This window comes from Trachurus japonicus, chromosome 9, assembly GCF_045865225.1.
Source record: "Trachurus japonicus isolate A0001 chromosome 9, Traja_1.0".
Classification (NCBI taxonomy): Eukaryota; Metazoa; Chordata; class Actinopteri; order Carangiformes; family Carangidae; genus Trachurus; species Trachurus japonicus.
The window spans coordinates 20,747,843-20,767,406 of record NC_140915.1 but is presented as its reverse complement, the minus strand read 5'-3'; the positions used below and the strand labels follow the sequence as shown (position 1 = coordinate 20,767,406).

The 19,564-nt window shown below is 39.6% G+C and overlaps 1 protein-coding gene across 1 annotated transcript in view; it reads left to right on the top strand.

The window, feature by feature from the left end:
• Positions 1–19,564, top strand: part of ipo11 (importin 11) — a 120,512-nt gene that overhangs the window by 81,747 nt on the left and 19,201 nt on the right. The window contains exons 23-29 of the mRNA XM_085786498.1: positions 1,907–1,986; positions 2,108–2,188; positions 4,652–4,747; positions 5,165–5,278; positions 5,764–5,885; positions 11,402–11,497; positions 13,325–13,409. Coding sequence (XP_085642624.1) covers positions 1,907–1,986; positions 2,108–2,188; positions 4,652–4,747; positions 5,165–5,278; positions 5,764–5,885; positions 11,402–11,497; positions 13,325–13,409 — 674 coding nt within the window. The remainder of the gene's footprint in view (positions 1–1,906; positions 1,987–2,107; positions 2,189–4,651; positions 4,748–5,164; positions 5,279–5,763; positions 5,886–11,401; positions 11,498–13,324; positions 13,410–19,564) is intronic.

Below are 19,564 nucleotides of genomic sequence, written 5' to 3'. Positions count from 1 at the left end.
CTCCGGTTTCAAAAATACCCGGGCTCGTATGGACTAGGCCTGAGTAACCATCTTTCTACCTCACCTCTCATCTGCATGTTTTTGTGTGTCTGTCTGTATTTATGGGGTGTTGAGGTCTGTTGCCCTGCCATCTTGCATTGTTGTGAAGCCTTTTATCTTACTGTGTATGTTAGCTGTAGTGTATAATTAGGGATTATTTATTTAGCACACCCCCTCCCCTTGCCCTGCTATTTTCTTTGGTCCCCCTCTCACCTCCCAATTCTCAACTGCAAGGGATACTGTTGATTGTATGTCGGTCTGATTGCACTATTAAGAATTAAATCAAACGTTTTGCCATTTTCAGTAATTGTATTGTTAACTCTAAGGTTGTTGCTGTGTCCCATAGCAAAGGGGATTTTTTAAAATGGTAACAGACAACAGAAGTGCAAAGGGAGGAGATTCATCGTTGCCTTGAGTAATCACCAAGCAAACTCTATTCCTCCCAAAAGGGGAGTATAAAGACTTCCCATTACACACAGCTTTCATCCGGTGAGTCAGGCTAAGAGGCCATTAACAGGCAGAGTAACCATACTACATTGGCTTTGGACTTAAGTACTTACAGATAGAAAGTCAATTCTCTCTCTGCACATCTAATAAGCGATGTGTTTGTAATGTTACTTTGACGGCCATTTGATTTCTCTTCCTTAAGCTATTAGCCTCATGGTCAACTTTCTGTGTGAGTGAGATATTTTCCAGGTTATACTTGCTGAGTTTCTTTAGTCCATAGCTCCTCTTTTATGACAAGATATTCTAGCTCCTTTTGTTGCTCTTTTACAGCAGCTATTGCCTGTGCTGTAATTGTGACTGTGGATTTTTTTAAAATCCTGTATGAATGTGGCCTTATGCACTGAACCTCTTTGCTCCTGCTGGTGTTAAATGGAAAATAACCCACACTGTTAGTGTAGTCTGTAACAAATGCATTGCATATACAGTAGATCTACATATATATCCTGTGCTGATCTGTGAGTCTTCACCGAGTCTGTGTTAATATGAACACGGACAGCAAAGGTCGGATGAACATCGGTGACAAAGTAGAAAATATTAAATGCTGAGATAATGATGTTTCACAGGCAACAGCATGCTTAATAATTTAGATTCAGCTCTTGTTAAAAATCCTCCCAACCTCTCTCATTAATGCTGGCAGATAAGCGGCCACTTGATCTTTCTTGTTGGCATACAAAGCTGTTGTTGCAGTGTTCAGTGTTCAGTTGTCGCATCACGGATGTCTTAAACTGAGCGGTTGAAAAACAGCTCGGCCTGCCCTGCAGGTCTTTTTGCAAATCACCTGTTTAAGGCGCTGTAGAATGCTGGCATAGTCGACACATCAAGTGGGCTTAGTATTTCACCCTGACATCTTAAAAACCTGCACCGTCTTTTTCTCCTGGAATATGTTTTTGTCTTTGAATTCTTTCAATTTTTCAGGTGCCTCATTGTCAAGGCTTAGTTTGTTCTGCACTAATATTGAAGATCAGTGAGAAAACTTCTGTTATAAAATCTCCTCCCGATGGACTTCTTCTTTATTTATTTTTGTATGTCTGTGTTTGTTTTGTTTTTTCAAAGCTTTGGGTCACACTGGGAAGTGAGTAATGCTCATCATTTCTAAACATGTGCTGTAAAGAGTGAGTACTTCCTGAAAAAAAATGAACCATTACTCTAAGTGAACAAAGCTTGTAAGACTATCCATCCATTATGGAAGACAGTCCCAATGTGTCAGACCAGTAAAGAGTCTTGTCCAGCTGGATAATTTCTCTATATTTAAGTGCCTTTTTCCTCCCTCTTTAGCTTCTCCTTCTGCTCCTTGTTCCATCAATCAATTAAACCCTTCAGTCCAGTTTGGTAAAGTGTAATGTCTGATGCTCTATTTCAGAGTTGAGCTCCGAGAACCTGCGTACCTGCTTTCAGATTATTAATGCCTACATGTACCTGTCTGCCACAGACTTCCTGCAGGTGAGACACTCAAACATGTTGCGTATCAAATGCATTATTTAAACATAAAGGGAGTAAGATGCCAATGCATATGAATCATGTACAGTTTGACTTCAATATGTATGAATTTGTGTCTTTCCAGAGCTATGCAGAATCACTGTGTCGATCATTCTGTGATTTGCTGAAAGACATCACAAATGAGGGACAGGTCCAAGTGCTCAAGGTACTGTCACTTCCTACCTCACGCACTTACACACAACTTTATTGCCTTTGTTTATCCTTTTACTCCTCTAAGTGGTCATCTCTTCTTTTGCCTTCATATGCTCCCCCACAGTGTTTGTTTGTTGTGGCTGTGTGGTAGGATGCACTGGAAGTGGCATGAAATGCTGTACACAGAGGCACACAAACACAGTGCTGCTCATGAATTGACTCCAGATCTCAATGCAAGAGGAGCCTTGACATTTTTACAGCTAATAAATTATTTGAGTTATGTGCCAGTGTGTTGTCTCTGGCCAGCTACAGTATATCACAGTATATCACAGTATATCAAAAATTATAGTCTTTAAGCGATTGGCTAACAAGGGTGTTGTTAACTGAACAGTAAAATTAACTTAAAATTCATCAAATGATAACTGTATGAATACTGATATCAGTGCACTGAAACAACACAGCATGGTCATGCTCTGCATGTTTGATTGTTGTTTTGTTAGGCGTTATACATTATGGGTTGAAATGAGCGGGACCCTTGTTTCTAAATTGTCATTTCTCTTATCTTGGTGTAATCCCTCATTTATGCTTGCAGTGTATGTGTGTACATGTCAGTGCACATGTATGCCTCAGCATTTGACGTCTTCACAGACGGGGGTATATTTATACAGAGTAGCCATGAAACCAAAGAGCTTTAGCTTAGTAAAGCACATCTGGCCACTGCTAATCCTTTGTTCAGAGGGGAGAAGAGCCGGTAGACAATAAACCCTGTCAGCCTACACAACGTGAACGCACTGTAGCTCACTGCATATTGTCACACTCAGAACAGAGGGATCAGAGTAATCAGTGCATGTTTAAAAAAAAGTTCATAGTAGAGGCAGTAGTGAGCATCTCGGTGTCTCTGGGCTTCAGGCTTTGTCCCTAACCTTTGAGTTAAATATTCTCATTTGAGCTTTTAATTTGCCAAAATGTCATTTGTAACGTTAGCAATTGTGTGGTCTGGATTTACAATGTGTTCTAATCCGAAACTTAATAAGGATGGAAAGATCATTTTACCGTCTTTTAAGAAAAGAGAAGTTGTTAAATTTACATTGTGTAATACAACTTTGTATGGTATTTTTCTGAACAATGGCTCAAGCACATATGTTACTGAACATCATCTCATCTCCAAAATAGTTTCAGCTAGTATGTACTGTAACCTTCCATGAACGGAGTTTTATGGAAGGGTTGTTGCGTTGGATTGCTTTAAATCTAACAAAGTATACAGTAGCATATGTAGTGACAGCCAAGTGCATGTCCACATACAGTACTGTATGTACACAGAGATGCATGTCACACTGCTTCTTCACTGAAGCTTTTTCTCATTTATTCTCTTTAATCATATTGTGGCTTTGGTTTTGGCTGGTGGGGCCAGCCCTCTGATCGCCATGCCCCTGGCTGACTGGCTGATTGACTGAGTGATGGCTTTGCTGTCAACTGCTCAGTGGAACAGTCTGCTGAGCTGCTCTGGTTTTCAGGGAGGCTAAGCTGTATTACAGAAAATAAACCACTTTCATTACAGGTATCATTACTACTAAAGGAAGAAGAGGAATAACTTAAACATAAGGCACTAAGCAGAGAGAGGAGCAGAATGGGAGGGGGAGAGCAAAGTCATTGCTAACAAGACTAGGTACTAAATGCCTTGACCATCTAATAGAAACTAAACTATTGTTGACCTCAGATGGAGGCTTTATAAATGCTATAATTGTCCGTCTAGAGGGAGATGTTTCAGTGGTTCATAGGGGAGAGCATATATCATTAAGGTTTTTAGTCCTTGACCTCTTGCCGCATGTTCTGTGCTCTATGGCTTTTGCTGTGTGTCATTCCCTTTCTCTCTCCCTGAACTAGTCCATCCTTCGCTCCCACTATGACTGTAATAAAGGTAAAAGTCTAGAAAAAACGTACAAAAGGAAAGATAGCCCGTGCCTTTGAGTTTTTTTTTCTCTGAGTGATCATTCTTACAGTAAATACAGCCAAAATGACAGCTCAGTCTTTGTCAGATGCCATCGCAGTTGAAAATCAGAACTTGAGCGCAGGTTGTCCAGCCATGAACTGTTGGATTTGACCTAGTCTCTTGTTTGGTGCCAGACTTCAACTTTTGATTTTGAAATTCAAGTATCTCCTTTTTAGCTTTATTCCCAAGGAGAACACCTTCATTCAAAATCTATGCAGCTTACCTTGTATGGCACAGACTGTAGGTCAGACCCTCAATTAAAGGAGGATTTTCCGTCCTCTTTTATTATCTCTCTAAAAAGAACCTCTCACTAAATCTTTTTGCCTCTGTGTGCCTCCCACACTCACTCATATCGTTCTTCGTTTGACCCTTACCTGGAAAATTTTCTCTATGCATTATTCTTGTTTTTTCCCCCTTGCTGCTGGTCCTTACTTCCCTCTCTGGAGTTGTGCCCCTCATCCTCTGTCCCTCTGTGTCTCTCTGCAGGTGGTAGAGATAGCGCTAAAGGTTAGCCCCATTCTGGGAGCCCACATGTTCCAGCCCCTGCTGCCAGCTGTCTTCAGAGGTATTGTGGACGGCGAGGTAAGTCTTACACTTTTGCACAGATTTGGCAAGGTAGAACAGGACACGCCTATAAAGACGTATTATATTACCAGTGGTGCATTTTTACCCCTCCTTTACTGAATGTTTAAATATTTTACTTTGTTAAAGGCTTCCTTAAAACAAGACTGTTCCTACTCCTGTATGTTCTTTCAGTGTGTCCTTTTCTGTCACGTAAAATTAATAGTTGGACAGCCCATAACGTGGCATTTATCGATCAATTCAGCTAAAGGTCATAGTTTGTCTTTCTGCGATACTGCTGTGTCAGTTAGCCTATCATTTTTTTCCTCATCATGCTCAATGACCTGTGCTTTATGTAGAAGCATTCATGCGTGGGTATGTTTCTGTATCCTTGTGTGATATATGTGTATTCATCATGCATGTGTTTGTGTTGCACAGAGATATCCTGTGGTGATGTCCACCTACCTAGGAATCATGGGCCGTGTCCTGCTGCAGAACTCGAGTTTCTTCTCCTCTTTGCTCACTCAAATGGCCTCCGAGTGCAGCCAGGAGGTGAGGCCCAGTGTCTAACCTTCATTTCTGTCTTCTCAGCACAGTGTCTTTGAATGTCTGAGAGAAACATAACTGCAAAGTGCCTGTTAAAAGGGAATCATTCTGAACGAGGCTGAAAGTAATGAGCCAAGGAATTGCAAATGGTAACATTTTCAAGCACTAAAGTTTAGAGTCACCCCTCTTCACTGTGAAACTATGGCACTGTTGTATTTGTGACCCAGAGCAAAAATAATTTGGGTTACTTCGACACTGCTGCCTTAATCTAAGGAAATGAAAGGCTGTCTCTCCATCATGACAAAGGCAAAGGCAGGGAAGAAATTGAGGCAGAACAAGTAGAGAATCTTAGTTTTGCTGATTCTTATGAAACCATATTTTTAGACAATAAAATGAAATCTGTCAGAAAATTGCATTGTGGGTTGTCAGACTCTGTTAATGCCTTTTTTCTTGTCCATCTCGGTTCTTTCAACCTTCTCTCCTTTCATCAGGTGGACCAGTTGTTGGGCAGTGTGATTGAGATGTGGGTTGACCGCATGGACAACATCACTCAGCCTGAGAGGAGGAAGCTGTCGTCACTGGCTCTGCTTTCCCTTCTACCATCTGACAACAGGTGAGAATTATTTATCATTCATTCATGTGCAGATGGGGCTTTGAGCTCGAGGAAAAGGAGGGCACATAAGGGCACAAAAGAGGAATGTGAAGAGACACATGACAAATTATTCATGTATTTGTTGTTTTGCTTTATAGACCATAGCTGGTGGGTTTAACCTTCTGAGTTTTGTCAAGATGGATAGTTTGTGTCACTAACAACAGTGTCACAACAGAAAATATTAGTAATAATTAAATGTTTAAGAAACACAACAGATTTTTTTCTCTAGCTGCCATAATGTGCTGCACAAAATCACTAACTTAACCAGTGTCACATTAACACAATATGGATCTAATATTTCACAGTGACACAGCATAGACATGTTGTATATTCACATTACAATGACACATGGAGCAGATTGTTTTGGTTTTAAGAGAGACAACTTTATGCTCAACACAATGTATATATATTCCATACAGTTTTACATACAAGCTCACAAACGTAGGTTATATTCTGTTTGATTTACCACCTCTGGATGCTCCCTCTACTCCATTCTCAGGTTTTACCAACAGCAGGAGGCATCTGTCTCTGCTTGTGTATCACTCAATATGTTATGTGCTTCCATTTTTGCCCTGTGTGTTGAAGTGAATGTGTGTGGGACCACAAGTCTTGACCAGTACTAGTTGAATTATAGAGGATTATGATACCAAGAGGCAAAACCATCTGGGCAAAAATCTCTTGTCACACCAACAGAGAAGCAAACATGCCAAACAGAAGACAAGCTAACTGAGACCAAACATTTGGATGCTGTCAAAGTTTTTAAGGAGAGAGCTCCTTTTCCCTAGAGATTCAGAGAATCACGATGCAGCACTCAGCAGTGCTATAATGTAGGTTAAATCTAAGCTTGGTAGTAACTGTGGTGTAAACTGTAAACCCTGTGAATTTTCACAGGATGATGGTAGTGTATAGATAAAACCTGGTGTGTCTTTACTAAGCTATACAATCAAATAACTTAAGCTCAAATTTAGTTTAAGATGCAGAAAATATTCTTTTCTTGAATGTATCATTACATGCTGGCTGTTATCTACACCTAAATGTGACAGGTGTTCAGGGAGGCAAAGTACCAAACATTACAAAAAAGAAATGTTTTTCCTTTGCCATCAAAGTAGGTTTCTCATTTCATTTTCCAAGTGGGACTTCTCTTGAAGTGGTTCAAAGGAATCACTGTGGGCTTTAATGATAAAACTTTAGTTATGATGTCCTATCTGACTGAATAGTGGTGCACGGCTTTATCAAGATTTTGGGAAGCGCAAGTATTCTATAACCCAGATATGGTAATCATACTGGAGATGTAGGCATGAAATCCTTTGTTACACCCCCGTCCTTAGTCTGGAACAATTGATTGATTATGACAGCTCTGGTTGGTAAGTTCTGCATGACAAATCAACATCCTCACATATTATCATTACTAAAATTAGAGGAGGTTCATATCTTCAAATATCATCCATCTATCAGTTGACCTTATCTATGCAGGGTCTGTGCATTCTCGAAAAATAGTAAGGAAAAAGGTGACGGTGACAAAGTTTGTTTTGTTTTGTTCTTACCCAACACAAATGAGGTTTTACCAGCATCAGACAGAAGAGAAAAGCTTGTTAGAGAACAGCCTAAATAAATGGGGTGCCTGATGAGTCTGGCCTCTCAAAATCTATCAGCATTTACAAACTTTATTTATTAGTTGTTATTTTCACTTGCACGTCTATGGTTGGGTTAAATATTTTAGCAGTCAGGATCAAATAGTTACAGCAATGTTTCTGAATCATCCAACAGATCATTCCTTGTTTCTAAGACTGTCCCTTGCAGTGAGTGGTTGATTTTGATCACTGTTGGCAACCATGTTTGCATCAAAGATACACATACTGGACAGGGCAAGTCGTATTTTGATCTGATTCTCATGGCCTAGATGATCTCGTTACTAGACACTGGAAGGTCTCACGTATGTTTTTTTCCTAAGGATTATGATTTGTGTGTATTGTAAAGTATATGATGTAGTTTTTTGTTGCTTTATTTTTATTTTGTCTTTCTTTACCATCTTGTTTTTAAATGTATGCCTTAAATGTACCGCTCTAATGTGGAGCTCAGTAAGCCTAGTGGTGCCTTAGAGCACAGCTAATGGGAATCCTTGCAAATAAATAAATAAACAAAAGAGGCCGCTTTCTGGGATGACAGATTAACTGCACTTGCTCTATGCTTAAATGTTGATACAGTGTACATTCTGTGACAGTGTCCGAACAGCAGTATGCAGCTCCCAATTGTTCCTGTTTCATACCAGTGCTTTGTGATACAGTATTCAGAAATGGAACAAAATTTGTGCCTTGAAGCATTTCATAAGAAGTATTTGAATCACTTATACCACTAAGATTCAAAGTGAAAAGCATGTGAAACAGCTCGAAGTATTCAAGTTTGGTGTGTCTCATTACTATATGCTACAATGTGTTTTGGAACAGTCTGGAATATTACATAGAAAAAGCCATCTTCCTTTTGTAAAACATGCAGCTGTATCAGCTTTATTTGAGTAGTGGATGAGTGGATTCTCCAAGAACAGTTGAAATTAGATGGCATATAATTAGATGAGAAGGCTATTGGCAGTGTTCAGTAGCTTACTTTGTTGCTTCAGACTTTCATCACTTGATCACATATTCTTTTCTGTCTCTTTTCAGTTCAAACACACTGTCTGGAACAGATAGTACTCCTTTCACTTTTATACCTTATTTTTTAATCAACTTGTTCACTACTTTTCTTGCTGTTTGTGACTAGTTGAACGCATAAATGTCCTGTTTGTCCTCTGATAAGTAGCCCTAACTTTTTTTTTTGCACCATCAGGGCACTAGGATGTTCCATTTGGTATTTAACATGCACAGCCATAAGGTCATTTACACAGAGGACTGCTTAAGTCATCAGAAGCTCTTGTTCAGCCTTTTTTATAGTAGCAGTTCATCATCACTTGACAGTCTGCTTTTCTAAGGCAAAGCTTCTGTTAAGAAATGGCAATACTAAACAAGAGTAAGGACCTTAATAACTTATTGTTTTTTATAGCCAGTGATTTTATGACTTTGCTGCTTTGTGTCCCATTTTGCTATTTGTATTCACATTTATTTGATTCTAATTAATAAGCCATTACACGTTTATTGCCTAGATTTCCTCTACTCACATTTTTCTCTTATTGGTAATAGCAGTTGTATCTCAAAGTTGATGCAACGTGTAAGGAATCAAATGCTCCCCTTCAATAGACTGCAAGTGCTTTCTGTCTCATCAAAGTTTTGATTAGCGGTTATATTTAATTAAAAACATTTAGTCTGCTGTGTTGAATTATGCTTTTACTTTGTAGCACTAGGGTATGTAATTAAAGTGTTATCCAGATCATTTTGACTTAAAGATGTAAAGCACTGGACATACCTGGTTGTAGCCTTGCATACAGTACATGCATACATACCTGTTTGAGCATTTCTGTTACTGCATGCAGCACTGTCATTAGAATATTCATCAATGCAGTTTGTAGCTTTGATCGAAATTATTTAAGCCATGGCCTCAATTTACCAAAGCAGTGGCTGTAGCAAAATGTAAGATCTTTCACGCTGCCTTCAGCCCTGGAGTCATGCACTCTCTTCTCACTCCACCAAAGCACTTTGACATCAGTGATGCTCAACAGTCTCAAGTGCAATCAGTGATGCTTATTGGAAATCCACTTGCATCAAGTTAATTTTGAATATACAGTACATGCCTTTTGTAACCAGGAACAAGTTGTGTCAAGAGGAGGTATTACAGCAGTTAGCCAGTTTCTAAAAATAATAAAGTTTTTTTCTGTAATTGAGATTGATTGCAGAAAGAGAAACTAAGTAACAAGGACTACAATCTGATAAATATTTTTGAATTAATTCACTGCAGGCCAGAAGTTCACGGTCAAAATTTAATTTTGGATGCAACCTTCACTGGTTACTGTCCTGTGCTGCCCTGCAGCAGCCTTTTGTTTATTGAGTGAGAGCATTACAGAGACACTTGATTCTGATGAGGACTTTGTTGCTGTGAGTAGTTTGCCTTTGCACGTAGCCCATCAGCTCTCAGATCAGGTTTCCACTTACACTGATTTGAATGACGGGCGTGAAACAGCAGTAGTCATCAGCCATTAGAAAACAATCACTGGAGAAGTGTTGTGTTGGACAGAATTGACACGTTTAAATGTGTGATAGAGTATGTTGCTATGGTTGTCAATTTAAAACTATTATTGGGGAACTGGGGGCAGAGAAGTTCAGTGATTTTACATTCACAGGACATTAGCAGTGACTGATTGAAACAAACAACTATTCAAATTCAGTTTTTCATCCTTGTTTAACACTATCAAAACTGTCAGCAGCTGTTTAATATAATTTATCCTTTCTTCTGTGTCTTATATTTGGTTGGAGAAACACAGATTTTCTCACACACCAGTGTAGAAAATAGGATTGTAGTGCATAACCACAGTCTGGCTCAATGGATCCAGTTATTCCTGTTGCTCAGCTTTCACTTTGTCTCAGTCTTAATGGCAGTATACAACATGAATATGTACTGTATTGAGTAGAGGACATGGACAATATCCCCACATATGAGATTTGTCTATGTGCACTGGCAGAGCATGTGTCTATCCTGTGCTGATTTTTCCATTTTTTAGCCACACTTCACGCTCAGTGAACTCTTATGCAGCGTTGCCTGGGGTCCACCCAGCCAAATACTTGAACTGACAGAACATTTGATGCATGACTGCCCATACCCACACATAGTCAGTCTGTGTGTCTGTATTCTTTTCCCTCCTTGCTTTTTATTCCTACCGACAAGGGAAACCCCACTTTTTTCCAGCTTGAGGGAAAAAGGAGGTCTAAAATAATTCATCAATGACTGCTGCTCATCTCAAAGCTGAGAAAAAAAATAAAAGACAATAAGCTTCACTGATTTTTATTTTTCACACTTGAATGTTTGCTTTGAGACAATAAAGCTCCCTTACGGCCGCAAAATAACCCTAACCCTGTGTGATTGATTGGTGTAATGACAGCATGTTTTTATGGGATCATAAAAGTAGAGAAATGTTTTCAGTGTTACCCTTTTTATGATTTGGACTCTTTTGATTATCCATTCTCTTTTTATTTGGACTTTGTTTCAGTTGAATGTTCCTACCACGTGCACACAAAGGGAATAGAAATGAAATGTTATTTCCAAAAGCCAAAGGTGACATGGTGAGGTAGGAATGCATAAAAACAGAGCAATCTGGCCATGGATACTGTGATGTGAATTGTTGAATGGCACTACCACTGCATCCTTTTCTCTTGACAGCCACTTTCCAGTGGTCACTGTTGCCAGGAATTAACCCACTCGATCAACCAGTTGCTGCTTTGGACAAATACCCATCTCTCTCTGTATCCTTGTCTCATTCACACACACACTCGTATACACACTTCAGGTGAATTGATGATCTCATGAGTAATGAGTCTCTGTTGTCTGTGTGTTATCAGCGTGATCCAGGACAAGTTCTGTGGCATCATCAACATCTGCGTTGAGGCACTGCATGACGTAATGACAGAAGATCCTGAAACAGGCACCTTTAAAGAGTAAGTATCTAAAGAGGAGGAAAACAAATTGCATAAATTCTTCTGAATCATTCAGATGACACCTCCCGGTCATTGTCTTCATGAGTGACTGAAGTTTGTAATTTTGACAAAGATTGTGCATGATGACTATAGACAGGTGAAACATTTTGTTGTACTTGAAGCTGTGCCGTTGCAGATATGCCGCTGAAGATCCAATTTATCAAACACAAAACTGAAAGAGTGTAAAAATAATGACACATCATGAGCCACTTACTCGTGGATCGTGTCAACGCACTGAAGGAAGCTGAGTTGCAGTGTTGGACGGGACACATTTCTCTAGAAAAATAATGGTCTGTGAAATGGCCCAGAAAACAGTGGCTCACTATGAAAGGAGTTACTAACACAGACACTCTGCGCCATCACTCTCCCCCTTGGTAGTCTATCCCTTTAGCACGGGGCTCACTTCATCGTCAGTGTTAAGAAAATGTCATCATTACTTTTTCCAGCTTTTTCCCTTAGATGTCCCAGTGTGAAATGAACGTAGATGTGGCCTTGTAAGATGAACTGCAAAGCTGTGTTGTTCCTTTTTTTTAAATAACATTTTGAATGGCTTTGGTTCCGTGCTGTGCATCACAACAAATAGGAGTTTTTTTCACTGTGTAGAAATGCGATCAACTGAGACGGGTAACATTGGGTAACGTAATCTTCCTGTTTCAAGCTGAAATTAAGTTTTAAATTAAAAAGGACTTTCCTTTTACTTGTCTGTTGTCATTGGTGGTTTGGAATTGTTCTTGCATGGTTAGAATAAGAATGATAATTATTGCCATCATTTATAAATTCAATATAATAACATGCCAATCAGCGAGCCAGTGCTGCACAGTGCTCCTGTGCTATTGAAGAAATTCAACCCCATGTCACATGACTAGTATCCAAGAAACTAAAAGTTGTGCTGAACTATACAGGCCCAATCCAAGTCAATGGGAAAAAAAGCATCAATTGTAGTAGTGCAGAGTTGTTCTTTCAAGGTGAGTTTCTGGGCACCTGATGAACGCAGTCTAATATTCACACTGTTTTTGATCATCCACTTCTGAGGGAAATATCTGACTCCTGACTCTTTATTCGTAATGTGCTTTACCAAGTTCCTAAAGCAGTTGCTAGTTGGTTAGTTTGCCAAGTTTCTAGTTTGATACAAAAGTACAGTCACATGAGACCCAACTTATTTATCAACACCTAACCAAAACCACAATCTTTCTCCAACCTCACAGATGGTAGAAATGTGCTCTGTGTGCCCCACATTGCCCCATTGATACATTGCTATGAAAATCATTGCTTGCTTTGAAGTCATGCACATCCCCAAAGAATAAGATTATCTTGTAGTATTTAAGCTGTATTTCTCAAAAACACAGTATATTCCCTTTCTTCCCACCCAGTTTAGTGAGTTATTTTTGCTTGAGTTTGAGTTAAGGTAGAATTGAATTAGAATTTCTGATCATGAGTTTATTGAGTATTACATGTCAAAGTCAGGTAATATGACATTCATGTAACTTCCCCTACCATATCTCTACTCAGAATAATGAAGTAACAAGGACAAAGGAAATAAAAGACCATACAGACTTTGGACTGGGTACAAAGGTTTCTCTTGTAATTCTCTCTGCATGCAGATGAACCAATATGAATAGCAGGCAGAGCTGTGTACGAAAGTGCCAGAGGGTTCAGCCTTCTTTTTTTTTTCTTTTTCTTTTTTTTGTGCACCTTTGAGTGTGCATGCTGCCAGCGCTGAAATTGTCTCGTACTGTGCAGGCTTGTGTGTGCTTATTAATATTGAGTTGAATATTATTGTGTTTGCAGCTGCATGCTGATGAGCCATTTTGAAGAACCCAAGCTAAGTGATGATGAGGAGCCTCCAACTGAGCAGGACAAGAGGAAGAAACTGGTGAGTGGGACACACCCACTTGTATACACACAGTAGTTTTAATTTCACAATCACTAGAAGATTTTTGTCACTGTGAGCTGTTCATATTGTAGATTTTCTTTTCTTTTTTTTTCTTTTTTTGAATGCCTACAGTATAGAAATGTTGTGCTCTCCAGTCGTGCTGTCCACTTGGCTCTCATAATACAAAATTAAAACACCTATTATTAAAATAAGCACCATGATTTAAAGCCCAGATAAAATGTATTTCTCTTGTAAGAACAGAAAATGTGGTGATTTTATACACTTGTTAGTCAGGTACCGATTCAGATCCCCCTCTTAGCTTCAATAGCTGCTGCAGCTTTTCAGGTACCGCAACCATGTAATCACTTAAGCACAGCCCCCAGGTACATCAATGTATCAAAGTAGCCTGCTGTGAGTCACCTTAGGTAAGGGTGGATGTTGCTGAGTACCCATAAATGGCCTCTAGGTGGGGGATGTATACCAATTAAATAGTACAATGATGCACATGTGTATTTGCATGCATTCCTTTGCTTCTCTGTCACGCCATGAACGCTCAGAAATTGTAACACTCAGATTGTTAAGATATTGTTCAATTATGGTGTTGGCACCTCTCTGTGTATGCAGTCTTCTCCAAATGAGTGCCTGAGAAAAATTCAATTCATATACAAATGAGATTTCATCGCTGTTTGAATGAAGAAATGCAGCTGTATTTATTTCCTGGTGTGACTTTGTGTGACTTTTCCCGTGTGCGTGAGTATGTGTGCCTTCACTGGTCGGCACACCACTGTACTTATCACCTCAGCCCAGACCCTGACTTTTTGCTCCAGGGAGGAGAGAAGAGGAGACTTAAAGTCACACCTCTCCTGGCTTCGTAATATTTGTGGGTGTGCGTGCTTGAGGATGTGCATGCATCCATGTGTGCACGTGACCGGTGTGCCCACATGAGACCGTTTTGAGCCTGGGCAGAGAGTTAATGAGAAATCAAACCTGTGACATTTATTGACTCCAGTTTAGCATGCTTTATAGCTCCTGTCCTTGGCAGGTGTGTGCATATTTATATGAAAGCATTCATATGCATGAAAATGTGTATGTTTGTGCCAGGCAGAAAGAGCTAGTGAGGGACCTCTCATAATAAATAGTAACCTCGAAACTGTCCTGTTTGTGCATCCGTGCGTCACTTTGATAAATTTATCCAGACAATGGATGGGCAGCGTACAGAATGTGATGAATAAATTCCAAGCAATCACTCCCACATTGGTTAATTATGTTAAGGTTTACTTGCACTGAGTGGCACTCAACATTGTTTAGCCAGCTTTCAACAAAAGCTGCCATGTATGTCAACCATCTGCACGGTTAGGTGAGGGGCTCTGGTGCTTTGCCAATCAGGCAGCAGGTAAAGAAAGGAAGTCTCGATATGAAAACTGGCACATGAAATGTAACATCTCTGGAGATAATGGCGCTTGAAGGAGTGAAATAGGTTAAGCAATGCTAACTACACATATTTGGATACACCTGCACACACTGCAGTCTCAAGCCCTTTTCATATAGTACATAAACACTACACTAGGGTTTGGATATATATGGGTTGTTGTCCTTGCCGGGTGTGAAGATGCTCCAATGTTAACAGTTGGTTTTTTTTGTTTGTTTTTTCATAACAATGACAATACACTTTTTCTTGATAGGGATTGGACTTGGTTGACAAACATTTTCAGGCGTCTCTAGAGACATTTGACTGGGTTCAAGTCAGGGCTTTTAGCCACTGCTGTTTTGTCCAGGCTGTGTCTAAGGATCTTTGTCCTGTTGGTTCTTATCTTAAGACTCCATCTGTTCATATACTTCCTCACTTTCTACTTGCTACTTTCTGCTCTGCTCATCAAGTAGTCTAACCGCAGTCTCTCTGCTAGATATTTGCATGATTGTGGTGTTTTGTCTTTTTGAATTACACTGCCGCTTCCTTTGGGGCAACTGCATAAAGGATGGAAAGAGTGAAAAAAGTTAAATTACCTTGATCATGGCCTGACATCACTTTCTCCAATATTTTCTTCTCCTCCCTGTCTCTAGTTTACTACCCCCTCTGTAGCTCCTTTATCCTGCTGGTATTGTAAAGCATGTGTGACTCGTCTTCTATGTCCAGGTTGACATCTGGGAGCTTCTCCTCATGGGTACCTTACCTGACTCTCATAATGTATGTGACAAATGTAAAGGTTTTTCCAAAGTGAACGTCATTTCATGGTTAGGAAGTTTACTTCATTTAGCACAGCACAGAAATATGACTCCAGGGAATTTAATTCAAAATAAATAATTGGCACTCAACTAACATTTACTACATGTTGATGATAACATGATGAAGTGGTGAGTGAGAAATTACAAGTGAGTCACATATGACGGTGATAAAGCTGAATGAAACTGCTGGTAACTAAGTAATCATAAGCTGACAGTGCCCTCAAAGTCTGTTAGAAACCTTCTCAGTCGATTTAAAATGAAATAGAAGAGTAAGGCAGAAACAGACTGTAGGAGACATGCCCCCATGATATGTAGTATATGGACAGTGACCTAGAGGTGGTCAGACCTAGCCAGACGCCAGGAGCTGGTGGGGTGTGTGTGGGTGGGGGTGGTGGTGGTGGTGTGGGTGTGTGGTAGCTCAGTTGGCAGCTCCACTGAGAGGCTCTCCCACTGTGTGTATGTGTCTGTGGAGGATTATGCAGCAGTAGCCATGCTGCTTTGGTAGCTTTGCGTGATTCACAGTTCCAAAAATGTCGTAGTAATTACCATTAATGATAAACAAAGTAGTTTAGCATTATTGATCAGAAATGAAAACGAGTGAACAGTATGAACACTTCACAGCAACATACTGCAGCATAACATCTTTGTCTGCCAGATATTACCTGCTTACCTGCTACACATTACATGCTTATCTTGTGATGGGATGGTGGATTTCTACTCTTCCAGTCACAATATGTATTAAAAACAAGTTTTAGTGTATGCCTTAACTTGTTTTTGTTTACGGTCTTTCCAAACGAGCTGTAACATGAGCTTTATGGGAAAGGGTTACATAGTGATATGGATTAAGAAACACTTTTGTGAAAAACACACAAAAGGATCTCTGATGTTTGTCGGTAAATATATTTTCTTTTGGTTTTGCATACTTCGAAGTGGCAAGTAATGGGCCTTTAAGAAGCTCAGTGTTCTTCCCCATCTGTCACCTTGTTCTTCTCTGCCCTCTGTTTGTGTGTGGATGGGGGGGCGTGTTCATGTTTTGTAGGCTCTTGTCTGGGATTTGTAAGGTTCCCTCACTTTGATCTGAATGTTCCAGGCAACTAGAGTAGGCTATCTGGGGCTGTGCTCGGGCCTCGGTAACGTAAGGCATCATTTGATTCTTGTGCTTCATCTACAAGGTCAGCACCATCAAACAAGAAGAAGGATAGACAACATCAAAGACTTCCTCCATTGGGTACTAATGACATGGGCTCCGTCTGTTGTCCCTTGGTGGCTCACATCCACTTGAGCGTTTTCTTCTTTTCTTTTACTGCACACGACTGTACATGTACAACACACACAGCTGATGGTGCTGTATTTGTGTGAGTTGTTGCCAGTGACTGCTTCCACAAATGGGAAATGCACTCCCTTCGTGTAAGATGAAGGCTATGTCTCAACTGATGAATGGAGAGATAAGAATGAAGTATCCAACATAATCCCTCACAACTTCAGCGGTATCTCGTGCTACCTTACAGACAGTTTTAGGTTTAGATTTTTTTTTTCTTTTGCTAAAATACTGAACTATTGGCCTTCAAATTTTAAATTTAATGGGTTGCACAAAGCAACACCAAATTGCATTTTTAGGGTGCACTCACACTAGGGCCAGTTGTTCCATACCGTGCTGAAGCATGAATGCCCCCCCTTCCCCGTCCCCCACTGACCCCACTCACATTACCCAGAACCCAAGTGTGCTCAAGCGTGGTTGCCTCCGACATATCCATCATCACGTTGATATAGAGGGATTATTTGTTTACCAACACGGCGGATGTGTGCAACCTGACTGCAGAAAGAACGACACCTTTTAACTGTTTGACCGGTTGTCATGGTTATCTTGAAGTTTACTCAGAGCGATGTTAGCTAGCGATGTTGATGTAATCGTTAAAGCTTCAGTTGGAAACAATTATTCAGTCATATTTGCTGGAACTGTCACTATATTCTGATGAAATGGGTAATTTAGGACAAAATCCAACTCCTCTGGCCCCACCTACAGCCTGTAATTGTATTTGCCAAAAATCCACCGCTCCCGGAGATTTTCCACCAGTCAGGTATAGGGGACAGGAGTAGCAGCCAATCACAGCTCCTACACGCCCTGCAGACACGTACGTACTGTATATGGGCAGAATGCTTGGTTTAGTCACACCAAAAGCAGTTGGCGCCAGCTCAGACTAAAAACTCCTTACACAGCATTATAGAAAGGAGCATGGACAACAGAAAGTAATAGACTGTGTTAAATAACAGGGCAGGGTGTGGAGGCTGATGCACACCTAAAAAATCTTGAAAAACAGGTGCGTTGGAGCATAGGTTAGGAGTGAACAAAGGAAAAAAGGGTCTCCCGCACACTGTCAAGTCACTTGCAAAAGACTTTAATAAAACAAACAAGTTTAAGGCTGGCAGCTGCATAACAAACAAAATAACAGGTAGGACACAAATCATTCATGAAGTGCTTGAGCAAATCTTGAGATACTGTAGAATGGCAAAATACTATACTATATCATCAGGATTCATGAAAATTACTGTTTTCAGCACAATTTCCCTTCTACAAAACTAACTCTGAACTCTAAAAAAAAAGGGAAGGAGTTCCACCGCACACAAAGGGGTCGTATAAACACTTATTTATTTATTTAAAAAGTCAAGCAGCAACGCATTTCACCCGTGTGGGCTTCATCAGGCTAACTCTGAACTCTGTTTTGAGAAGAAATGAGGATCAGAGTTGCCAAAGTCTTAGTAAAACCCAACCCCAGTGAAATATGCGGCATGACAAATATTGTCAGCCACCCGTAGTACAAATGGGACTTTAGTTAAAATTCCAATTAGAAGACTTCCTCTAGTAAAACTTTTGATGATTTAATGACTGTGAAAGGGCATCACATTAATTGTGGCTGTGTTGAAATTTGAGAAGAGGAAGATAAAAGAATCATACCTATTATGTTGCTGCCCCATGGCTGTTGCTCAGGGTGAATAGAAAACATTATCTAGCAGGAAAATGTCCTTTAGTTTTCATTATTTTGCTTAGATTAGCAATTAGAGTGATTTAGTTTTCTTTAAATGGCAATCCCATTAAATATGCATGCTTTGATGTTTAATAAAAAAAAAACATAGAAAATGATACCTGTTACACTATTACCCAGTAGCTCATATTGCTCAGAGTGAACCAAAAATGCTTTGATGAATTACAGATTAATCATGAAATTGTTTTTGCCATTCAAAAGCGTTTCATTATTTCATTTTAATGAACAATCAAACTGACTTCAGCGGTCCTCTGAGGTATATATTTATAGGAAATGAGTTTCAGTGTGTTATCAATTCACTCTGGGCCACACAAAGCATTAGTAATGAAGACTTACTATTCTTGCTTTATTATTGCTCCTAGTCTCAAGCAGACCATCAGTGTCAGCATAATTTGGTTTTGTTGAATAACAGACCTCTCTGACAGTGTTATTTTGCAGCACAAGATATAAAGATTCTTCTTTGTGCTGCCTAAGGCACACACAGATATCAAAATTAGTTTCCATCTCTTTCACTTCTCAGTTTTACTGCCATTTGTCCCTGAGAGTACTGGGAGTTGTACTGTAGGCTCTAAGAGTATGGCTATACAGTATTTCCAATATGATGAAGTTTACTACTTTTTTTTTTACTACTTTTCTACTTTTTAAATTAACCAAAAGTTGAGTAACTTGCTGTCATGGTTGCTCAGAAATGCATTTTTATGGCATTTTATTACATGGGAATACATTGAATGGACTTCAACTTAATAAATGGGTCTTTTAGTAGATTCAGATTTTAAATCATGTTTAAGAAATAGCGTTTACATAGAATGTAATTAAGCAATATGTTTCATGTGGATTTCTGGTTTTATTTCTATTCTTTTCTTTTCATTAATCCACCTCACATGAATTCTC